This window comes from Dipodomys merriami, unplaced genomic scaffold (genome assembly GCF_024711535.1).
Source record: "Dipodomys merriami isolate MVZ:Mamm:240054 unplaced genomic scaffold, mDipMer1.0.p SCAF_2, whole genome shotgun sequence".
Taxonomy (NCBI): domain Eukaryota; kingdom Metazoa; phylum Chordata; class Mammalia; order Rodentia; family Heteromyidae; genus Dipodomys; species Dipodomys merriami.
The window spans coordinates 21,831,915-21,848,464 of record NW_027203381.1 but is presented as its reverse complement, the minus strand read 5'-3'; the positions used below and the strand labels follow the sequence as shown (position 1 = coordinate 21,848,464).

At 40.0% G+C, this 16,550-nt stretch overlaps 1 protein-coding gene across 2 annotated transcripts in view; it reads left to right on the top strand.

The window, feature by feature from the left end:
• Setbp1 (SET binding protein 1) overlaps positions 1 to 16,550 on the top strand; it is a 359,817-nt gene that overhangs the window by 238,598 nt on the left and 104,669 nt on the right. For both annotated transcript variants that reach the window (XM_070029245.1, XM_070029244.1), the window contains one exon: positions 11,991 to 15,447. In XM_070029245.1, coding sequence (XP_069885346.1) covers positions 11,991 to 15,447 — 3,457 coding nt within the window. The remainder of the gene's footprint in view (positions 1 to 11,990; positions 15,448 to 16,550) is intronic.

The window sequence follows — 16,550 nt, the reverse complement described above, 5'->3', positions numbered from 1 at the left end:
TACGTGGCATTCATCAACTTCCAATCTTCCTAGCTTCCCTTATGAGAACATCCCCAGTATTAGTGTCTGATTGAGAAAGCTCATGGTCCTAGGTCCCTGTGGCCTGTACAAGTCCTGGTGGACATTAAGGCTTAGAACTGGGCATGGAACTCAAGACTGTCCTTGGGGAGTTTACTTCAAAGGAACCCTAAAGTGTTACTTTATCTCATCAGTGGGACACCAGTCGAGGAGCAGTGTGGTAACAGCCAAAATGCTACTGCTTAGTGCTCTGGAGCCTGTTAGAAATAGGAAATCTCAGCCACACTCCAGACTTCCAGAATCAGAATCCAAATCCACTTCTTAACCCAGACTGTAGGTGAATCTCTGGAATTTAAACCTGAGATGCACTGGGATGCAATCTTCACCTTATTGTTCAATCTGGTTCTCTCCTCAATCTAGTCCTCCTCCCTGTCTCCTCCCTCCTCTAATTTGGGCTGGGAGCAGGGAAAGAAAACAGTGAACAGACCTTACACTATAAAGTCAGTCCCTATATTACTAGTGCTTGGACACATTTCTCTCTCTCCTAGATATTTTTATCATTCCTCAGAAAAGTCCCAATTTGTGCTGACAGAGAAGCCGACCCAGGGCTAGTTGGCAGGGTACAGTGGGAATGAATGGTAAGGGGTTACTATTGTGATCACCACAGCACATCCTAGGTCTGCTTGTACCTTCTAGCTGCCCCTCCTCATTGTTTTAGGCTAGCTCCCTATTTTCTCTTCCTTCTTCTGTGGAGGAAAACAAGGGTGGCTTTTCTAACAGGGACGTCCTGATCTGTCCCTAGATGTGACAGTCCCTCCAAGCACCCTCTGATGTTATTAATTTTTAAAACAAACTTCCTGATTGAGGTTCTGGCTGCCTCTAAATTGTCTCTACAAGGAGACTGTGTACTAATTAACCCATAGAAACAATCAATGATGTACCTTTTTCAAGTTTCAGGGTGATTAGAATATGAAAATGAAGAGCACAATGGTGCAGATGTTTTAAAATCACAGCAGACAGCAATTAGTGACACGGGAACCAGCTGCTTATCTCTCCAGATAAAGCCTCTTAATAGGGAATTACACTGGAGGAGTCATTACCCAGATGGATTGAGCATGATTTACAGAGGAGGCGGGGTAGGGGCAGTGCCAACTTTGAATTGTGAGCCAAGGTTTCTTACTCACCTCCACAAAGGTGAACTGTGGCTGGAGTGGTGGCAGGCTTCACCTGGCTACCTGTGGTCTAGGTCAGGGATATTGCTCAGGCTGAAGAAAGGAAGGGACAAGGGAGCTTACAGAAGCCATCAGCACCTGTTTCCTTGATTCAGACTCTATTGTTTGGGGACCCATTAAAGAGCCTTGGAAGGATGGGCCCCTGGGGGAGGGGACACAATGAGTTGCTGGCCTTGGTAGAAATCTACTACTAGAAAGAAGGACAAGAGCCTTCTGCTGAGTGGCTTCTGGGGTGTGTGGTGTGTGTGTGTGTGTGTGTGTGTGTGTGTGTGTGTGTGTGTGTGTGTGTGTGTGTGTGTGTGTGTGTGTGTGTGTGTTCGTTCGATGCAGACAGTTCATAGTGATCATTTTTGGTGTATTTCCTCATTTTAGACTTTGTTATATTATTTAGGCAAAATTCACACACACTAAGACAGATGGATATTAAGTGTATAGCCCCAAGAGTTTTGACAAAAATAAACAATTATTTAATTTATTCACATGTCTCAGGTCCCCAAGAACACTTCCCTCGTGCCCCTACCAGTCCTGTCCTTCACTCCTCCCTATTCTGTTCTAAATTCTATCATAATAGATTTGTCTGTCTTTCAAGTTTAGATCAAGGTAATTGTAGTTTGGCATGTGGCTTCTTTTGCTCAACAAAGTTTGTGTGTGTGTGTGTGTGTGTGTGTGTGTGTGTGTGTGTGTGTGTGTGTGTGATCCTTGTGAAAGGTGCCCATACTTGGTTTGTTTCCTTTCAAGTGTATCTATTTTCTTAATCAATACCTGAACTGTTTCCAAGTTTTAACTCCAAATGACCTGCTATGAAGTATTCACAAATATCTATTTGTGGATAGATATTTTCATTTCTCTTGAGTGGATGATGAGAATGCAATTACTGGGTCCTTGGATATATCTCTATTTTTTCTGATTTTTAAAAATCAATTTGTTGTATCAATTTTTGAGAAAAGAATGTTAAAACTGAGAGTTCAAGACCCATGACCAACAAAAAAACATTGTCTCATTGTGAAACCATCGATCCCTTCCTTTAATTTTTTTCAATCTGTTTCATGTATCTGAAAAATCTGTCTTATAAGGTATAAGCAAGACTAGGATTATCATTTCTTTAAGATGAATTGTCTCTTTTCTTATTTTAAAATGTTCCTAATTAACTTTGGTAATAGTTGTTTTTTTCTAAAGCATATTTTCCTTTGATTAGTTTATTCACTCCAAGACTTTTTTTCCTCTAGTATTCTGGTTTGAACTTAGGGCTTTGGGCTCTCACTTGCCTTTTTTTGTTCACAGTTGGTGCTCTGCCATTTTAGCCATGTCTTCCCTTGCTTGCTGGTTCCATGGAGATAAAGAGTCCCTCAGATTTGTCTTCCTGAGGTGAACTGTGATTCTCAGATCTCAGCCTTCTGAGTGGCTAGAATTACAGATGTCAACCACCAGTGCCCAGCTGCCTTCCAGCATTTTTATCTTTCTCATTCTCTATTATCCTTAAATTAACAATGTATTTTCTTCAGTCCTATTACCTGTAAGTTATCTGTGTTCCTATTTAAAGTATGTCTTTTATAAATCACGTATTTTCTTGTGCTTTATTTTTTACTGAGTCTAACAGTCTGCTTTTATAAGTGTTCAATATAATCAGAGTTAACATAATTACTGACATTGTAGACTTTAAATACATTACATACCTTGTTTTGGTTTGTCCCAGCTTCATTCATTTTTTTTTTTTTGGCCTCATTTAGATTATTCAACTTTATCATAAGTATTTTGTTTCTTCCTATTAACATTTTGTATAGGCTACTTTATTTTTTCTGCTTTATCCAGGGATTATAATATGCACCCATAAATTATTACATTTCCACATCGAAGAACAGAAATTGACATATACATGTCCTTTGATTCATCCTTTAATAGATTATTGTATTTCTACAATTATCCTGAACTATAAATACATCTATCTATCTATCTATCTATCTATCTATCTATCTATCTATCTATCTATCTATATTATTTTAAGCAGTCAGTTGTCTTTTTCTTAAGAACATGGTTACAAAACCACAATCAGCACTTTGCATTTATTGGAGTAAACAAATGTCTCAATGCCCATCTTTTGCCATTTCTCTTTAGCTTAAGTATCCAACTTTTACATTTCTTGTAACTCAAGCCAGCCAGGAATGTATTATCTGCTTTTGTTTATCTGAAATTTTCTTTATTTTTGCCATCAATTTTTAAGGAATTTTTCACTGGATACAGAATTTGTTGCTTTGTTTTTATTTCAGCACTTCAGCAATGTGTTTGACTGTCTTCTGCCTTTCATTTATATTGGTGAAGAGTCAGACATCATTATTTTTCTCCTTATTCTACTATAAATACTGTATCTTATTTAGCTGGTTACTTTTAAAGTGTTCTGTTTACTTGGTTTTCATCAGTTTGTTTACAACATACACAGGTGTCATTTTGGTTTTTGTTTATTCCACTTGGGATGTGTTATAGTTCTTGGCTATATGAATTTGCATGCACTACCTCTGCTCTCTGTCTGGTATTCTAGTTATGTGTATGTTATGTTAGATGACTTCATCTTGCCCCATGTTACCAAAGTGTCTCTCATTGTCTTTCAGTTTAGAATTTCTACTGTCTTTTTCTTTACTGAAATTCTTTTTTATGTGATTTGCTAGAACTATTCCAGTGACTTTTTTTTCATTTTAGATATTGTATTTTTCAGATTTGAGTTTTCTATGTAATGTGTTTAAGGGTAGTTACCATCCCTATGTTGAGATTTCCCATAAGTTCTTCAATTTACATGTGTTTTTCCCCCTTTCTTTATACATGTGAATATTTTTGTAAACATTGTTTTGAGAATATCAGATCTGTTTATGTTCTGCCAGTTTTGGGTCTCAATTACTAGCCTTTTGTCCTGGTGATTGTGTGGCTGCTCTGTTGTAGAATCTAGATTTTGTTGTTTTCCCTTATCAAGGTTTGATTTGTATTCTGACAGGCAGTTGATTTATTGGCATTCCTAGTTTTATCCTCATGATTAATTTAGAATTTGTTAAGGAAGCACAAGAGTACTCAGGCTTGTAAGGAGGACCATTTATGAGATTTCAAAAATGTCTGGGATATTCATGAAAGTCTTCTCACCCAACTCCACCTCCATCTGCTCAACTTTTTGTATTCTTGTCTTTAAGTAAAAATCAAAGTTTGTCTACAGACTTAAAGGAAACTCCTATAAAAGTCTCCAGAGTTGGAAGTAGCTCCCTCCTGTTAGGTGAAGCTGTCCTTCAAATTCTAATGTCTCTCATTTTTTTTTTAAATTGTGAGAATATTGTACAGAGGGGTTACAATTACATGGGCAAGATAATGAGTACATTTCTTATCAAACATTGTTGCCTCCTCCTTTGTTTCCCCTTCTCATCTCTTCCCATCTACCACCCCCTCACCCTCACCCCCCACCCAAGCCAAAGTTGTAAAGTTCATTTTTCGACATAATGTCTTGTACATCTCCTTGTTGCAGTGGGTCCACCTGTATCCTTATTTAAACAATTTGTTTTATCCCTTCCCCTCCACAAATTATACCAACATCAAATACAGTGAAAACAGGGGTTATACCATGGGGGAGGGACATACAAAGCAACAAAGAAATCATCTTATAAATATGTTAGAAACAATCACAAGAGAGAAAAATCATTTGAATCCTTATCTTGGGGTTCACTTTGCCTAACATGAACTTATTTGACTGTTTCTGTTTGTCTCAGACATGCATTTACCCAAATGATCACAAACAAGACCATACTAAAGCTACCAGCACAACTATGTTTATTGCAGCATTATTTACCATAGCTAAGATATGGAACCAGCCCAGATGCCCCTCAGTAGATGAATGGATCAAGCAAATGTGGTATATATACACAACAGAATTCTATGCCTCCATCAGAAAGAATGGCATTGCCCTATTTCTTAGGAAATGGAAAGACCTGGAAAAAATTATATTAAGTGAAGTAAGCCAGGCCCAAAGAAACATAGGTCCCATGGTTTCCCTTATTTGCAATAACTAGTAATGTCTCTCTCTCAGTTTTGTGCTGTCCAGGGAACTCACAGCATGGACTATGTACTTCCATGTACACAGTTTAGAAAGTGGTTATGTAGAGAAAATTGGGAATATGCTGGACCCTGGTGAGGCTTCCCTTACCTAGAATAGAAAATAACCAATGTAGTCTTTTGTGTAGTACAGCATCATATATACTTTGTTAAACTTACACTTGTATTTATAAGAAGGTTATATATACCTTTCACCATGGCAGAAATCAAATCACTGGTAACTTTTATTTATGTGTAATTACTATGTCCTCAGAGACATATGATAAGAGGACTTTACCTTTGAGCTATAATCACTTGCCATTTAAAGAGTGCTTGAAAATCCCTCACTCACCCCCAAAAGCTATTAAAGATGGCTCTTACAGGAATCACAGTCAGGGCAATACAGATAACAGCATTTGAGAACGGGTTCAGTTTATATGTTTAATGGGAAATTCTGTGTCCACTTGTCAGCTGGGTAACTTTTCTGTGTTCTGTGGAGACAGAGTATCATAGAATCGTAGTTCAAACAGGGTGTATAGTATTATTTGTCTATGTATACCATCAACAAATACAAGAAAAAGTTGGGCTTAGCAAGATACTGGGGGACAAGTTCAATGGAAGGTGCAGTTTGGATCCCCTCTTCCTCCCACCCCCACCCCACTTATGATCATTTTTAACCTTTTCTTAAAGTGACAGAACCACCCTGTGCCATAAATGAAACCCTTGCAAGTCTTCCCTGTTTAACTAGGGGGTTGAGGGCTGAAAAGAAAGTCTGAAGCACATCTCTTGCCACACCTACTGGCTGTCATCCACAAATGGCTTTGCAAAGGTTCTAGGATTTTGTGAAATATCTTTGAAAGCCACTGGGTTGGAACAGCTTCTGATATATCAGTCTTCTGCTCCCTACCCCACACTCTGTCTCTGATATGGCTCAGTTGTTTTCAACTCTGCCCATTGATCAACTGAAAGCATGGGGGACAAAAATTTAAAAAGCATTAACTGCCCAGGCCCCACCTGTAGAAAACCGGTTGTCTTAATTGCTTTGGGTTGAGCCTAGCTGTGCTATTTCATTCCAAAGCTTTCTAGGTGATTCTAGCATAACAGTCACAGAGTTCATAATTTTTAATCGAATCAGTTTGTGGTTACATTTCTTGTGGAAGCTTTTCCAGCCCCAGAAATGGCATACCAGAATTTCCCAGAACTCTAGGGTTTGGTCTGGATGAACTGGAGAAATAGAAATCCCAGGGGGGAGGTCAGAAACACTTGTATACCTGATCCTTTCTTGGAGGAAAATAAGCTCATTCACCCAAATCCTTGCTTCTTTGGTCTCCTTCAACTTGCAAAGTATCTGGGTTCCCTAAAGAGGGGACCACTTCAGAGTTTCCTCCTGTGTAAATAACAAAGAATTGATGGTGCAAAAATAGGAATGCTTAGTGTTGGCAAAGTGCTTATCTTAACAGGCTTATGGTGGTTTGCTCTGCATATTTACCACCAGAAAGTGCTGTGAGTATCATAGAAACCACAGAAGAGCTCCACCCAACAAAAATCATGGTGTTAAAAACATTAGTTCAATGGTGTTTAAATTTCATTGCACCTAAGATTTATCTGGGGAGCTTGTTAACATACACATTCCTCCTTCCTGCTCCCAGAGATTGCGAATTAGTAGGTGTTTTAGTGGGGCCAAGGAATCTGTATTCATAATCAGTACCACTGTAAGTGATTCTGGCACAGTGATCCAAGACCACATCTGGAGAAGAACCAAGTGCTAAATTAAGAGATAAAGCTTCTCCCCCACCCCCTTTGCTTCATACTCAGGCATATTTTCCTGCACATGTAAACCAAAATATCTCACAGACAGTAAATTTAAATTATTGGTGTCAGCAAAAAGAAGCATGGACATAGCCAACCCAAAAAGAGCAGTTTATCTCCCACAGTCATGCTTGATTTTTTTTTTGATGACTTATATAAGTTTTCTAGGATTCAAATTGCCATGTTTTTCTCTTCTTACAACAAACTTTTGCTTTTGGTAAACCTGAAAATAAAACTCAGGTACTCATTTTCCTCCCATTTTTAGAGATTTTTGACTCGGTGTGATCTAATGCCTGTTTAACAGGAAATCAGATAAAAAATGTGACTTGTAAATACTTTAAATGTGTATGATTTACATAAATGATAGGGAAAGGAGAACTGTTGTTATCTCTTTACTAACTATTCAGCATATTATAAAAGGACTTGATCCCCTGAATACATGCTTTAAGATCACATTGCCCAGTGTTTTCAAATTTTACTGACAAACATTTGGCAGGCATTCAGTGTTCATGGAAAATATTATAAAAGTGAGCTGTACTTTCAAAATAACCATGAGTGCTAATCAACTTTTGAGGGTGCAGGAGAGAGGTGAAACATGACCACTATACATGCTGAGCCTCCTCTGATATTTAATGTTTTGCACAAAATCAGTGTATGCCATGTAGAATATCATTGACTATCCCCTCATTTGGAAGCCCTGTTGAGGACTGAGGATTGGGGTGGGGGGCTGGGGGGAAGGCTTTAAGAAATCCAAGTCTTACCAAAAAAAAAAATAAATAAAGGAAACTAAAATAGAAAGAAAGAAAGAAAAGAAAAAGTAAGAGAAAGAAAGAAGAGAAAATCCCCCCTGGACAAAGAATGTACTATAAAGAGAAAAAGTCATATGTGTTGTGTCTGTTAATAAAAAACCTTGGCCAAAGACCCCAGCATGGACTCTTATCCCCAAGCCCTTTCTTATCTCCAAAGGACAGACAGAAGGGAGAGCTGTGTTTCTCCTTTCACTCAGCTTGCTTTTTCCACCTCTGTCTGGATAGAGTAAGTGCTCAATTTTCAGTTAAGGACATATTGGAACTGACAGCCTACGATTGTGTATATAAGATGTCATGGCTGACAGGTAAAGGATTGGGATTTCATGAAATGTAACGGGATATAGCCATCAGCAGAGCTGGAGGAGGCCTTATTCCTGACCCCTTAGAAAGCAGTCCTTCTTGGGCCACTCTGCCCCTTTTTCTGCAGCCCCTAAGGACTAAAGAGTTTAAAACACCATCCCCTCCCCCCATTACTACTGATCCTTTGTTGTGCTTCCCTTTTGTCCACTCTGCCTTTTGATTGCTGAGCTTACCCAGCAGGGCAAATTGCCTCTGAAATGGTATGAACAATGGGATCAGGCCTTGAGCCAAGGAAGCCGTGGGGACAACCAGCTTAACCACATTACCCTCCACTGGACTGCCATAGGTATAAGTGAGCAGGCCCCACCTTTACACTGCTAGGGTGAAATCCATCCTCCTGACAAGTCACATGACCTTTCCCAAGAGCAGCCTTAATTGGAAATTGAAACAATTTAGAAGAAATGGGGAGGAACTAATAGCAAGAATTGCACTGGTGGGGAATAACAAGTGCCTTTAGTTCATAAGTATTTGGGAAGGATTTTTTTTAATCGACACCAAATGCACTTCAATGTGTTGATTTCATTAAAAGTCATTATCAGATATGAGTGGTATACGATATTTTGTTTGCACTGATATATTTTGCCATTTTAATAGGTACCTTAGCTATTCTTTTATTATTTATTTATTTACTTACTTACTTACTTACTTACTCAGCAAACATTCATTGAAAACTCAAATGCTTATAGTCCTGGGGAAGGTGACAGAAAGTTACAGAAACATAGTCCACATAAAGACCAAGAAAAATGTCATATTGGCACCATTGGCCTTTATAGAAGGCATAGTATAAGAAATTGGTTTAGAAGTGGTGACTTCTATGTACATTATTCATCTCACTATTGATGAAATGAAATATCTGTAGTTAAATGTATATGCATACATTATTGAGTGCCTGCTGTATGCCAAGGTGCTGTTTGGAACTGTGATGACAGTATATACAAGCTAGAAAGGAAGACAGGGATTGAATTCAGTTGGTAAACAACTCAAACATAAAATTAAAACTATAGTAAGTACAACAAAGCTGAAATGTAGAATTTCATGAAAACCTGAAACAAGGATAGAGGGAATTCCCTAGAACTAAGCTGACTATAGTATGAAGAAAACATTAATTAGAACACTGCTATCAGTGAGGAATAGAAGATAGAGTACTCCAGAACAAGTGATAGGAGTCAGAGACCATGATTTTAGTTCTCATGTAATTATGGAGCCCCCTTTGCAACATCAGTGTACAGAGCTAAAGAATTAAAGGGACCAGTAACTTAAGGAAAGAAGTTCAGCCAAACATTTGTTGTGCCCAATTCCAAACCAACAATATACACATTTTGTTGCACTGTCACTTTTTAAAAATGTTATTGTCAGGTTATGTACAGAGGGGTTACAGTTACATAGTAAGGTAGTGAGTACATTTCTTGTCAAACATTGTTACTCCTACCTCCTTTTTCTCCCACTTTTCCTCACTGCCAATGCGGGCCCCCCACAAATTGTAAAATTCATTTCCAACACACTGACTTGTGAATATCGCTGTTGCATTGGTTCATCTTTTATCCTTTGTCTCACCATTTTGTTCTCCTTCTCTTCCCTAATTCAGATACACATATACAATATATATATATATATATATATATATATATATATATATATATATATACATACACACACACACACACACACACACACTCACACACACACACACACACACACACACACACACACACACACACACACAGTACACAGGCTACCAAAATCAAATACAGTGACAACAAAGGATAAATCAAAGAAGGGAAAAAGAAAAAAAAAATAACTTCACATAGTACATTAAAAACAACAAAGAAAAATCTCTTGTTTTATATCTTGGATTTCACTGTAACTTTTTATAGTCACCTATACCAACTCTTTGAAATCCCATGAGTAATAAAGCATCATGCTAAAGAAGAAGAAAATAGAATCTTAAAGCCTTTTACTGGATCAGTGATCCTGTGAGCAAACACATAATAGTATTAACAATGAATTAGCAAAACTGTGATTCATAAAAAGTAAGTCACTAGCACTTAATATTTTTACTATAAATAAGAAGAAGCCTATAACTATAACAATATACCTACTAAACATATTCAGTGGCAAGATTAATTCTCTATATGTTGCTGATGGTAGTATTTCTACCATAAATTAGAAGATGAGCTATATTAAATAATTATATATTCTTTATCTTTTCCTGGGCATTTGTAGACTTTGTTGGAGGAGCCTATCTTACAGTTTGAAAATACAGTGCATGGATGTTAAAGTAAGCTAGATTTCAAGGATACAAAAAATACTTGAGATTTTAGAAACTAATGTGAAGGAAACCTTGGATGCATTAAAGTATTGAGTTTTACCCAGAATGCATATTTTTCCACTGGAACTATAAGAAGTATTTTCTAATCAAGTATAAATTTTATAGCATCAATAGCAGATAGATAGATAAATGATAGATAGATAAATAGATATTATAGGCTAAAATTATTAACTTTATTATACAATCATTTTATACTTCTGAGTGGAACTATGATCCAAAGCTTTCTTCAGTTTACTAATATTTTCCCTTCTGTAATATATTATAAACTAATGTATCCAGTAAGTTCAACACTGTATATACAAATGAGACTTAAAAATAAACTTCAAGGAATGTTTCTTCATGCTAGTAGAATGGTTAAAAATCTTCCTAGAGTTGGGTGCTGGTGGTTCACACCTGTAATCCTAGCTACTCAGGAGGCTGAGATCTGGGAGATCATGATTCAAAGCCAGCCTGGGCAGAAAAGTCCATGAGAGACTAATCTCCAATAAACTACTCAGAAAAGGCCAGAGGTGGCACTGTGGCTCAAGTGATAGAGTGCTAGCCTTGAGCACAAAGTGACTCAGAGATAGCATCCAGGCCTCAAGTTCAAGCCTCAGGATCAGAAAAATGGGGGAAAAAATCTGCCTGGAAAAATGAGAGCATATATATATATATATATAGATAGATAGATAGATATAGATATAGATATACATATACATATACATATGTATATAAATATTAAAAGTACTTTTAAAATATCAAAAAGTTGTATTTATGTTATATTTCATTTGTGATTTTTATAGACACTGATTATGTTCTGACAAATCCTGCTGTTCCTAATGGAGAAGTCATTTCTAGGGAATATGTTAAAGACCATTCATTCATTCAGTCTTGTAGGAAAACCAGTTCCCAATGTGCAGAAAAGGGATCTTGAATAACACTGATTTGTTTTGGGTACATTTATCTAGGAAATTCAAGAAACCCACAAAGAATAATAAATGCCTCATATAAGCTTGCGGGTCTCTTAGAATATTAACTCCTAAATACAGCAACATGCCTAGCATCAACAAAAATTTGAAGTTTCCATGAAATACTTCCATATTTCTCCTCTTTGTTCCCTAAACAGCCTTTACCCACAGGTTGTATTAAATCAAGCTAGATCAGTCTTTTAGTTAGAGGAGAAAGACAGCAATGAAGGAATCCTTTTAATGTTCAAAAGCAGTGACACTCATGTTCACTACCCCTGAAAAACCTCTGTAAAGAATCTAGAAGTAAGAGAGTTGTTAACATGGTCATTTGTTTCCCTATTACAAATAGTGAAGCCCTTTGACATTGTTTTTTGTTTGTTAAGTTGCTCATATTTCTGTCTCTCTTTCTCCTCTTCTTTTCCTTCAGGCTTATGAGAGGCCTCAGAAACACTCGACTCTCCATTATGACCCAGGCCTCCCACAGGACTTCACCAGTGACACCTTAAAACCAAAGCACCAGCAAAAAAGCAGCAGCCAGAATCACATGGACTGGTCCGCCAGCTCTGACAGTGGACCTACCACTCAGAATTGCTTCATCAGTCCAGAGTCTGGTAGAGACACTACAAGCACCAGCAAGATCCCTGCTCTTGAACCTGTGGCTTCTTTTGCAAAATCCCAGGGTAAGAAAGGCAGTGCAGGGAACACATGGAGTCAGCTATCTGGCAACAGCAAAGATCTGCTTTTGGGAGGTGTGGTTCCATCCCCCAGCAGCCACACCTCACCAGCCCCTCCTAGCAGCTCTGCAGAATCCAATGGACTCCAACCCTTGGGCGACCAAGATGGTGGAGGTACAAAAGAGCCCCCAGAACCACCTATGATAGGCAGCAAGAAAAAGTCTAATAAAAAAGATGTGATTAGTCAAACCATACCAAATCCAGATCTGGATTGGGTCAAGAATGCTCAGAAAGTGTTTGATAACACAGAAGGGAAAAGGGAGGGTTACTCCGCAGATAATGCCCAAGAAGCATCACCAGCCAGGCAGAACGTGAGTTCTGCCAGTAATCCTGAAAATGATTCTAGTCATGTTCGGATTACCATTCCCATCAAGGCACCCTCTCTAGACCCAAGCAGCCATAAGAGGAAAAAGAGACAGACCATTAAAGCAGTGGTAGAAAAGATCATCCCAGAGAAAGCCCTGGCTTCTGGAATAGCTATGAGCAGCGAAGTCGTTAGCAGGATACTTTCCAACTCAGAGGGAAATAAGAAAGACTCCCGAATTCCCAAGTTGGGCAAAATGATAGAGAATGAGTCTCCATCCATCAGCCTTGAGACCAGTGGGAATACCGAGAAAATGATTCCTGGAGGTATTTCTAAGCAGCGAAAGCCATCCATGCTCATGACTCCTCCATCACACCCAGATCACTCTCCATCCAGAAAGCTGCCAGAAATCCAACATCCAAAGTTTGCAGCCAAACGGAGGTGGACATGCAGCAAACCCAAACCCACCAGTATGCTTCGAGAGGCCGTCATGGCCTCTTCTGATAAACTGATGGTGGAACCGCCATCTGCTTATCCCATCACCCCCTCTAGCCCTCTCTACACCAACACAGATAGTCTTACTGTGATCACTCCAGTCAAAAAGAAGCGGGGACGACCAAAGAAGCAACCTTTGCTCACAGTAGAGACAATCCACGAGGGTACTTCCACCAGCCCAGTGAGTCCCATCAGCCGAGAATTTCCAGGCACCAAGAAAAGAAAGAGACGACGCAATTTAGCTAAGTTGGCCCAGCTAGTGCCAGGAGAGGATAAACCCATGAATGAGATGAAATTTCACAAGAAAGTTGGAAAGCTTGGTGTGCTGGATAAGAAGACCATCAAAACGATCAATAAGATGAAGACACTCAAGAGGAAAAACATCTTGAACCAGATCTTGTCCTGTTCGAGTAGCATGGCTCTGAAGGCCAAAGCTCCCCCAGAGACCAGTCCTGCAGCAACAGCAATCGAAAGCAAACTGGGCAAGCAGATCAACGTTAGTAAGAGAGGAACCATCTACATTGGCAAGAAGAGGGGCAGGAAGCCAAGAACAGAGCTGCCGCCCCCGTCGGAAGAACCCAAAACAGCCATCAAGCACCCCAGGCCTGTTTCTAGCCAGCCGGATGTTCCAGCCGTGCCTTCCAACTTTCAGTCACTTGTGGCGTCTTCACCAGCAGCTATGCACCCCCTTTCCACACAGTTAGGGGGGTCCAATGGCAACCTGAGCCCCGCCAGCACTGAAACCAGTTTTTCAGAGTTGAAAACTATGCCAAATCTCCAGCCCATCAGTGCTCTTCCAACCAAAACCCAAAAGGGAATACACAGTGGAACCTGGAAGCTGTCTCCGCCCAGACTGATGGCCAACTCCCCTTCACACCTTTGCGAGATCGGCTCCCTGAAGGAGATCACGCTTTCCCCTGTGAGCGAGTCCCACAGTGAAGAGACCATCCCAAGCGACAGTGGCATTGGGACAGACAACAACAGCACGTCTGACCAAGCAGAAAAGAGTTCCGAATCCCGGCGGAGGTATTCTTTTGACTTCTGCTCCCTGGACAACCCGGAGGCCATTCCGTCCGACACCAGCACAAAGAACCGCCATGGCCACAGGCAGAAGCACCTCATCGTGGATACCTTTCTGGCCCATGAAAGCCTCAAAAAGCCAAAGCACAAGAGGAAACGGAAAAGCCTGCAAAATCGTGATGATCTCCAGTTTCTAGCCGAGCTGGAAGAACTCATCACCAAGTTCCAGGTGTTCAGGGTCTCTCACAGGAGCTACACCTTTTACCATGAGAATCCATATCCCAGCATTTTTCGGATTAATTTTGACCACTACTACCCGGTGCCATATATCCAGTATGACCCGTTGCTCTATCTTCGCAGGACTTCAGACTTGAAGTCAAAGAAGAAGCGTGGTAGGCCTGCAAAAACCAATGACACCATGACAAAGGTGCCTTTTTTACAAGGGTTCAGCTACCCTATTCCCAGTGGAAGTTACTATGCACCCTATGGAATGCCTTACACATCAATGCCTATGATGAACCTCGGTTACTACGGTCAGTACCCAGCGCCTCTGTACCTGTCGCACACGCTTGGAGCAGCTTCCCCATTCATGAGGCCAACAGTGCCACCACCTCAGTTTCACACAAGCTCCCATGTGAAGATGTCCGGGGCAGCTAAACATAAAGCAAAGCATGGAGTACATCTACAGGGGCCTGTGAGCATGGGTCTCAGTGATATCCAGCCATCCCTGAACCCTCCCAAGGTGGGCGGGGCCACTCTGGCCAGCAGTCGGCTCCACAAGAGGAAACACAAACACAAGCATAAGCACAAGGAAGATCGGATCTTAGGGACCCATGACAACCTGAGTGGTCTCTTTGCAGGCAAAGCCACCGGCTTCTCCAGCCTCCTGAGTGAGCGGCTGAGCAGTGCAGACAAAGAGCTCCCAATGGTGGGTGAGAAGAGCAAGCATAAGGAGAAACAGAAGCACCAGCCCAGTGAAGCCAGCCACAAAGTTTCCAAGAACAACTTTGAGGTGGACACTCTGTCTACACTGTCACTTTGTGATGCGCAGCATTGGACGCAGGCCAAGGACAAAGGCGATTTGAGCAGTGAGCCTGTGGACTCGTGTGCTAAAAGGTATTCTGGAAGTAGTGGGGACAGTGGCAGCACAAGATCAGAAAGCCTAGATGTGTTCAATGAAATGAACCCTTCGAATGACAAGTGGGACAGTGACCTGAGTGGGAGTAAAAGGAGGAGCTTTGAAGGCTTTGGGACGTACAGGGAAAAGGACATCCAAGCCTTCAAGATGAACCGCAAGGAAAGAAGTGCTTATGACTCTTCCATGTCTCCAGGTAAGGCCAAGTTTTTCCACCCGATTTGGATCACTAGTTGTTTAATTGCTGGGCTTTGCACTGTTGTTGGATGACAGCCATCTAGGGCATATTAGGCTTACTGGTTTACAAAAAGATGGGAAGTAAATAGATATTGGCTAAATAGACATCCTTACATATTGGCATACGTTGCTTACTTGGTGTTTACTGTCTTTCCTCTGCTGGAGCTATTTCCTGGAAAATTGTACACAATTAGCCCCCAATTGATTGCTGCCTAGGCTACAACCATGCTTGTTGTATTTATGCTTTTTATTAAAGATGCTGTTCACAGGTCCTCAGGTCCCGATCTCATGGTATAGTTTACCATTTGGATAAAGCCTCTAAAGCTAATTTGAAATACCAAGAATACCACAGTTAAGTGGGAATTACTTTTCATATGTTGACACTTCAGGTGATATCCTATGTGAGTCTCCCACAAAATCATTGGAAGCCAGTGATCAGGGAATACTGAAGTCTCTTGGCCAGCGAGCCCCAGCCCCGAGATCATATTGTTCTTTTCTTAGCAACAAAGAAAGTCTCATTTCTACTTCTTGGAGTTCATTTTATAAAATATTATTTTATATGATCATATGCACATAACTATTAAGCTTTTGTGATCCGTTACCATGAGTATCCTTCTTTGTTCTTACTTTGTGACTGTCTAGAGATCTGTATAATTTATCATGTCCCATTGTATTTTTATTTTTACAATCTAATGTGTTTACTTGTAGATTTATAGGCACATTCAAGTCACCACAAATGAGGAAAACCATGCATGCAACCTATGTTTCTTTGGGTCTGGCTTACTTCTCTTAATGTAATTTTTCCAAGTCTTTCCAATTTCTTTCAAATAGCACAATAGCATCCTTTCTGATGGATGAGTAGAATTTCATTGTGTGTATATATCAGGTTTTCTTGGTCCAATCATCCACTGAGAGGCATCTGGGTTGATGCCATATTTTGACCTTGGTAAAAGATATGGAATAAACCCAGGTCATATTGTTCTTTATTGGTTCGTGAGCATTTGAGACAATGCCAAAAATCAGGTCCTCAACATGAGGCCTTGACCACATTCACACACTTTT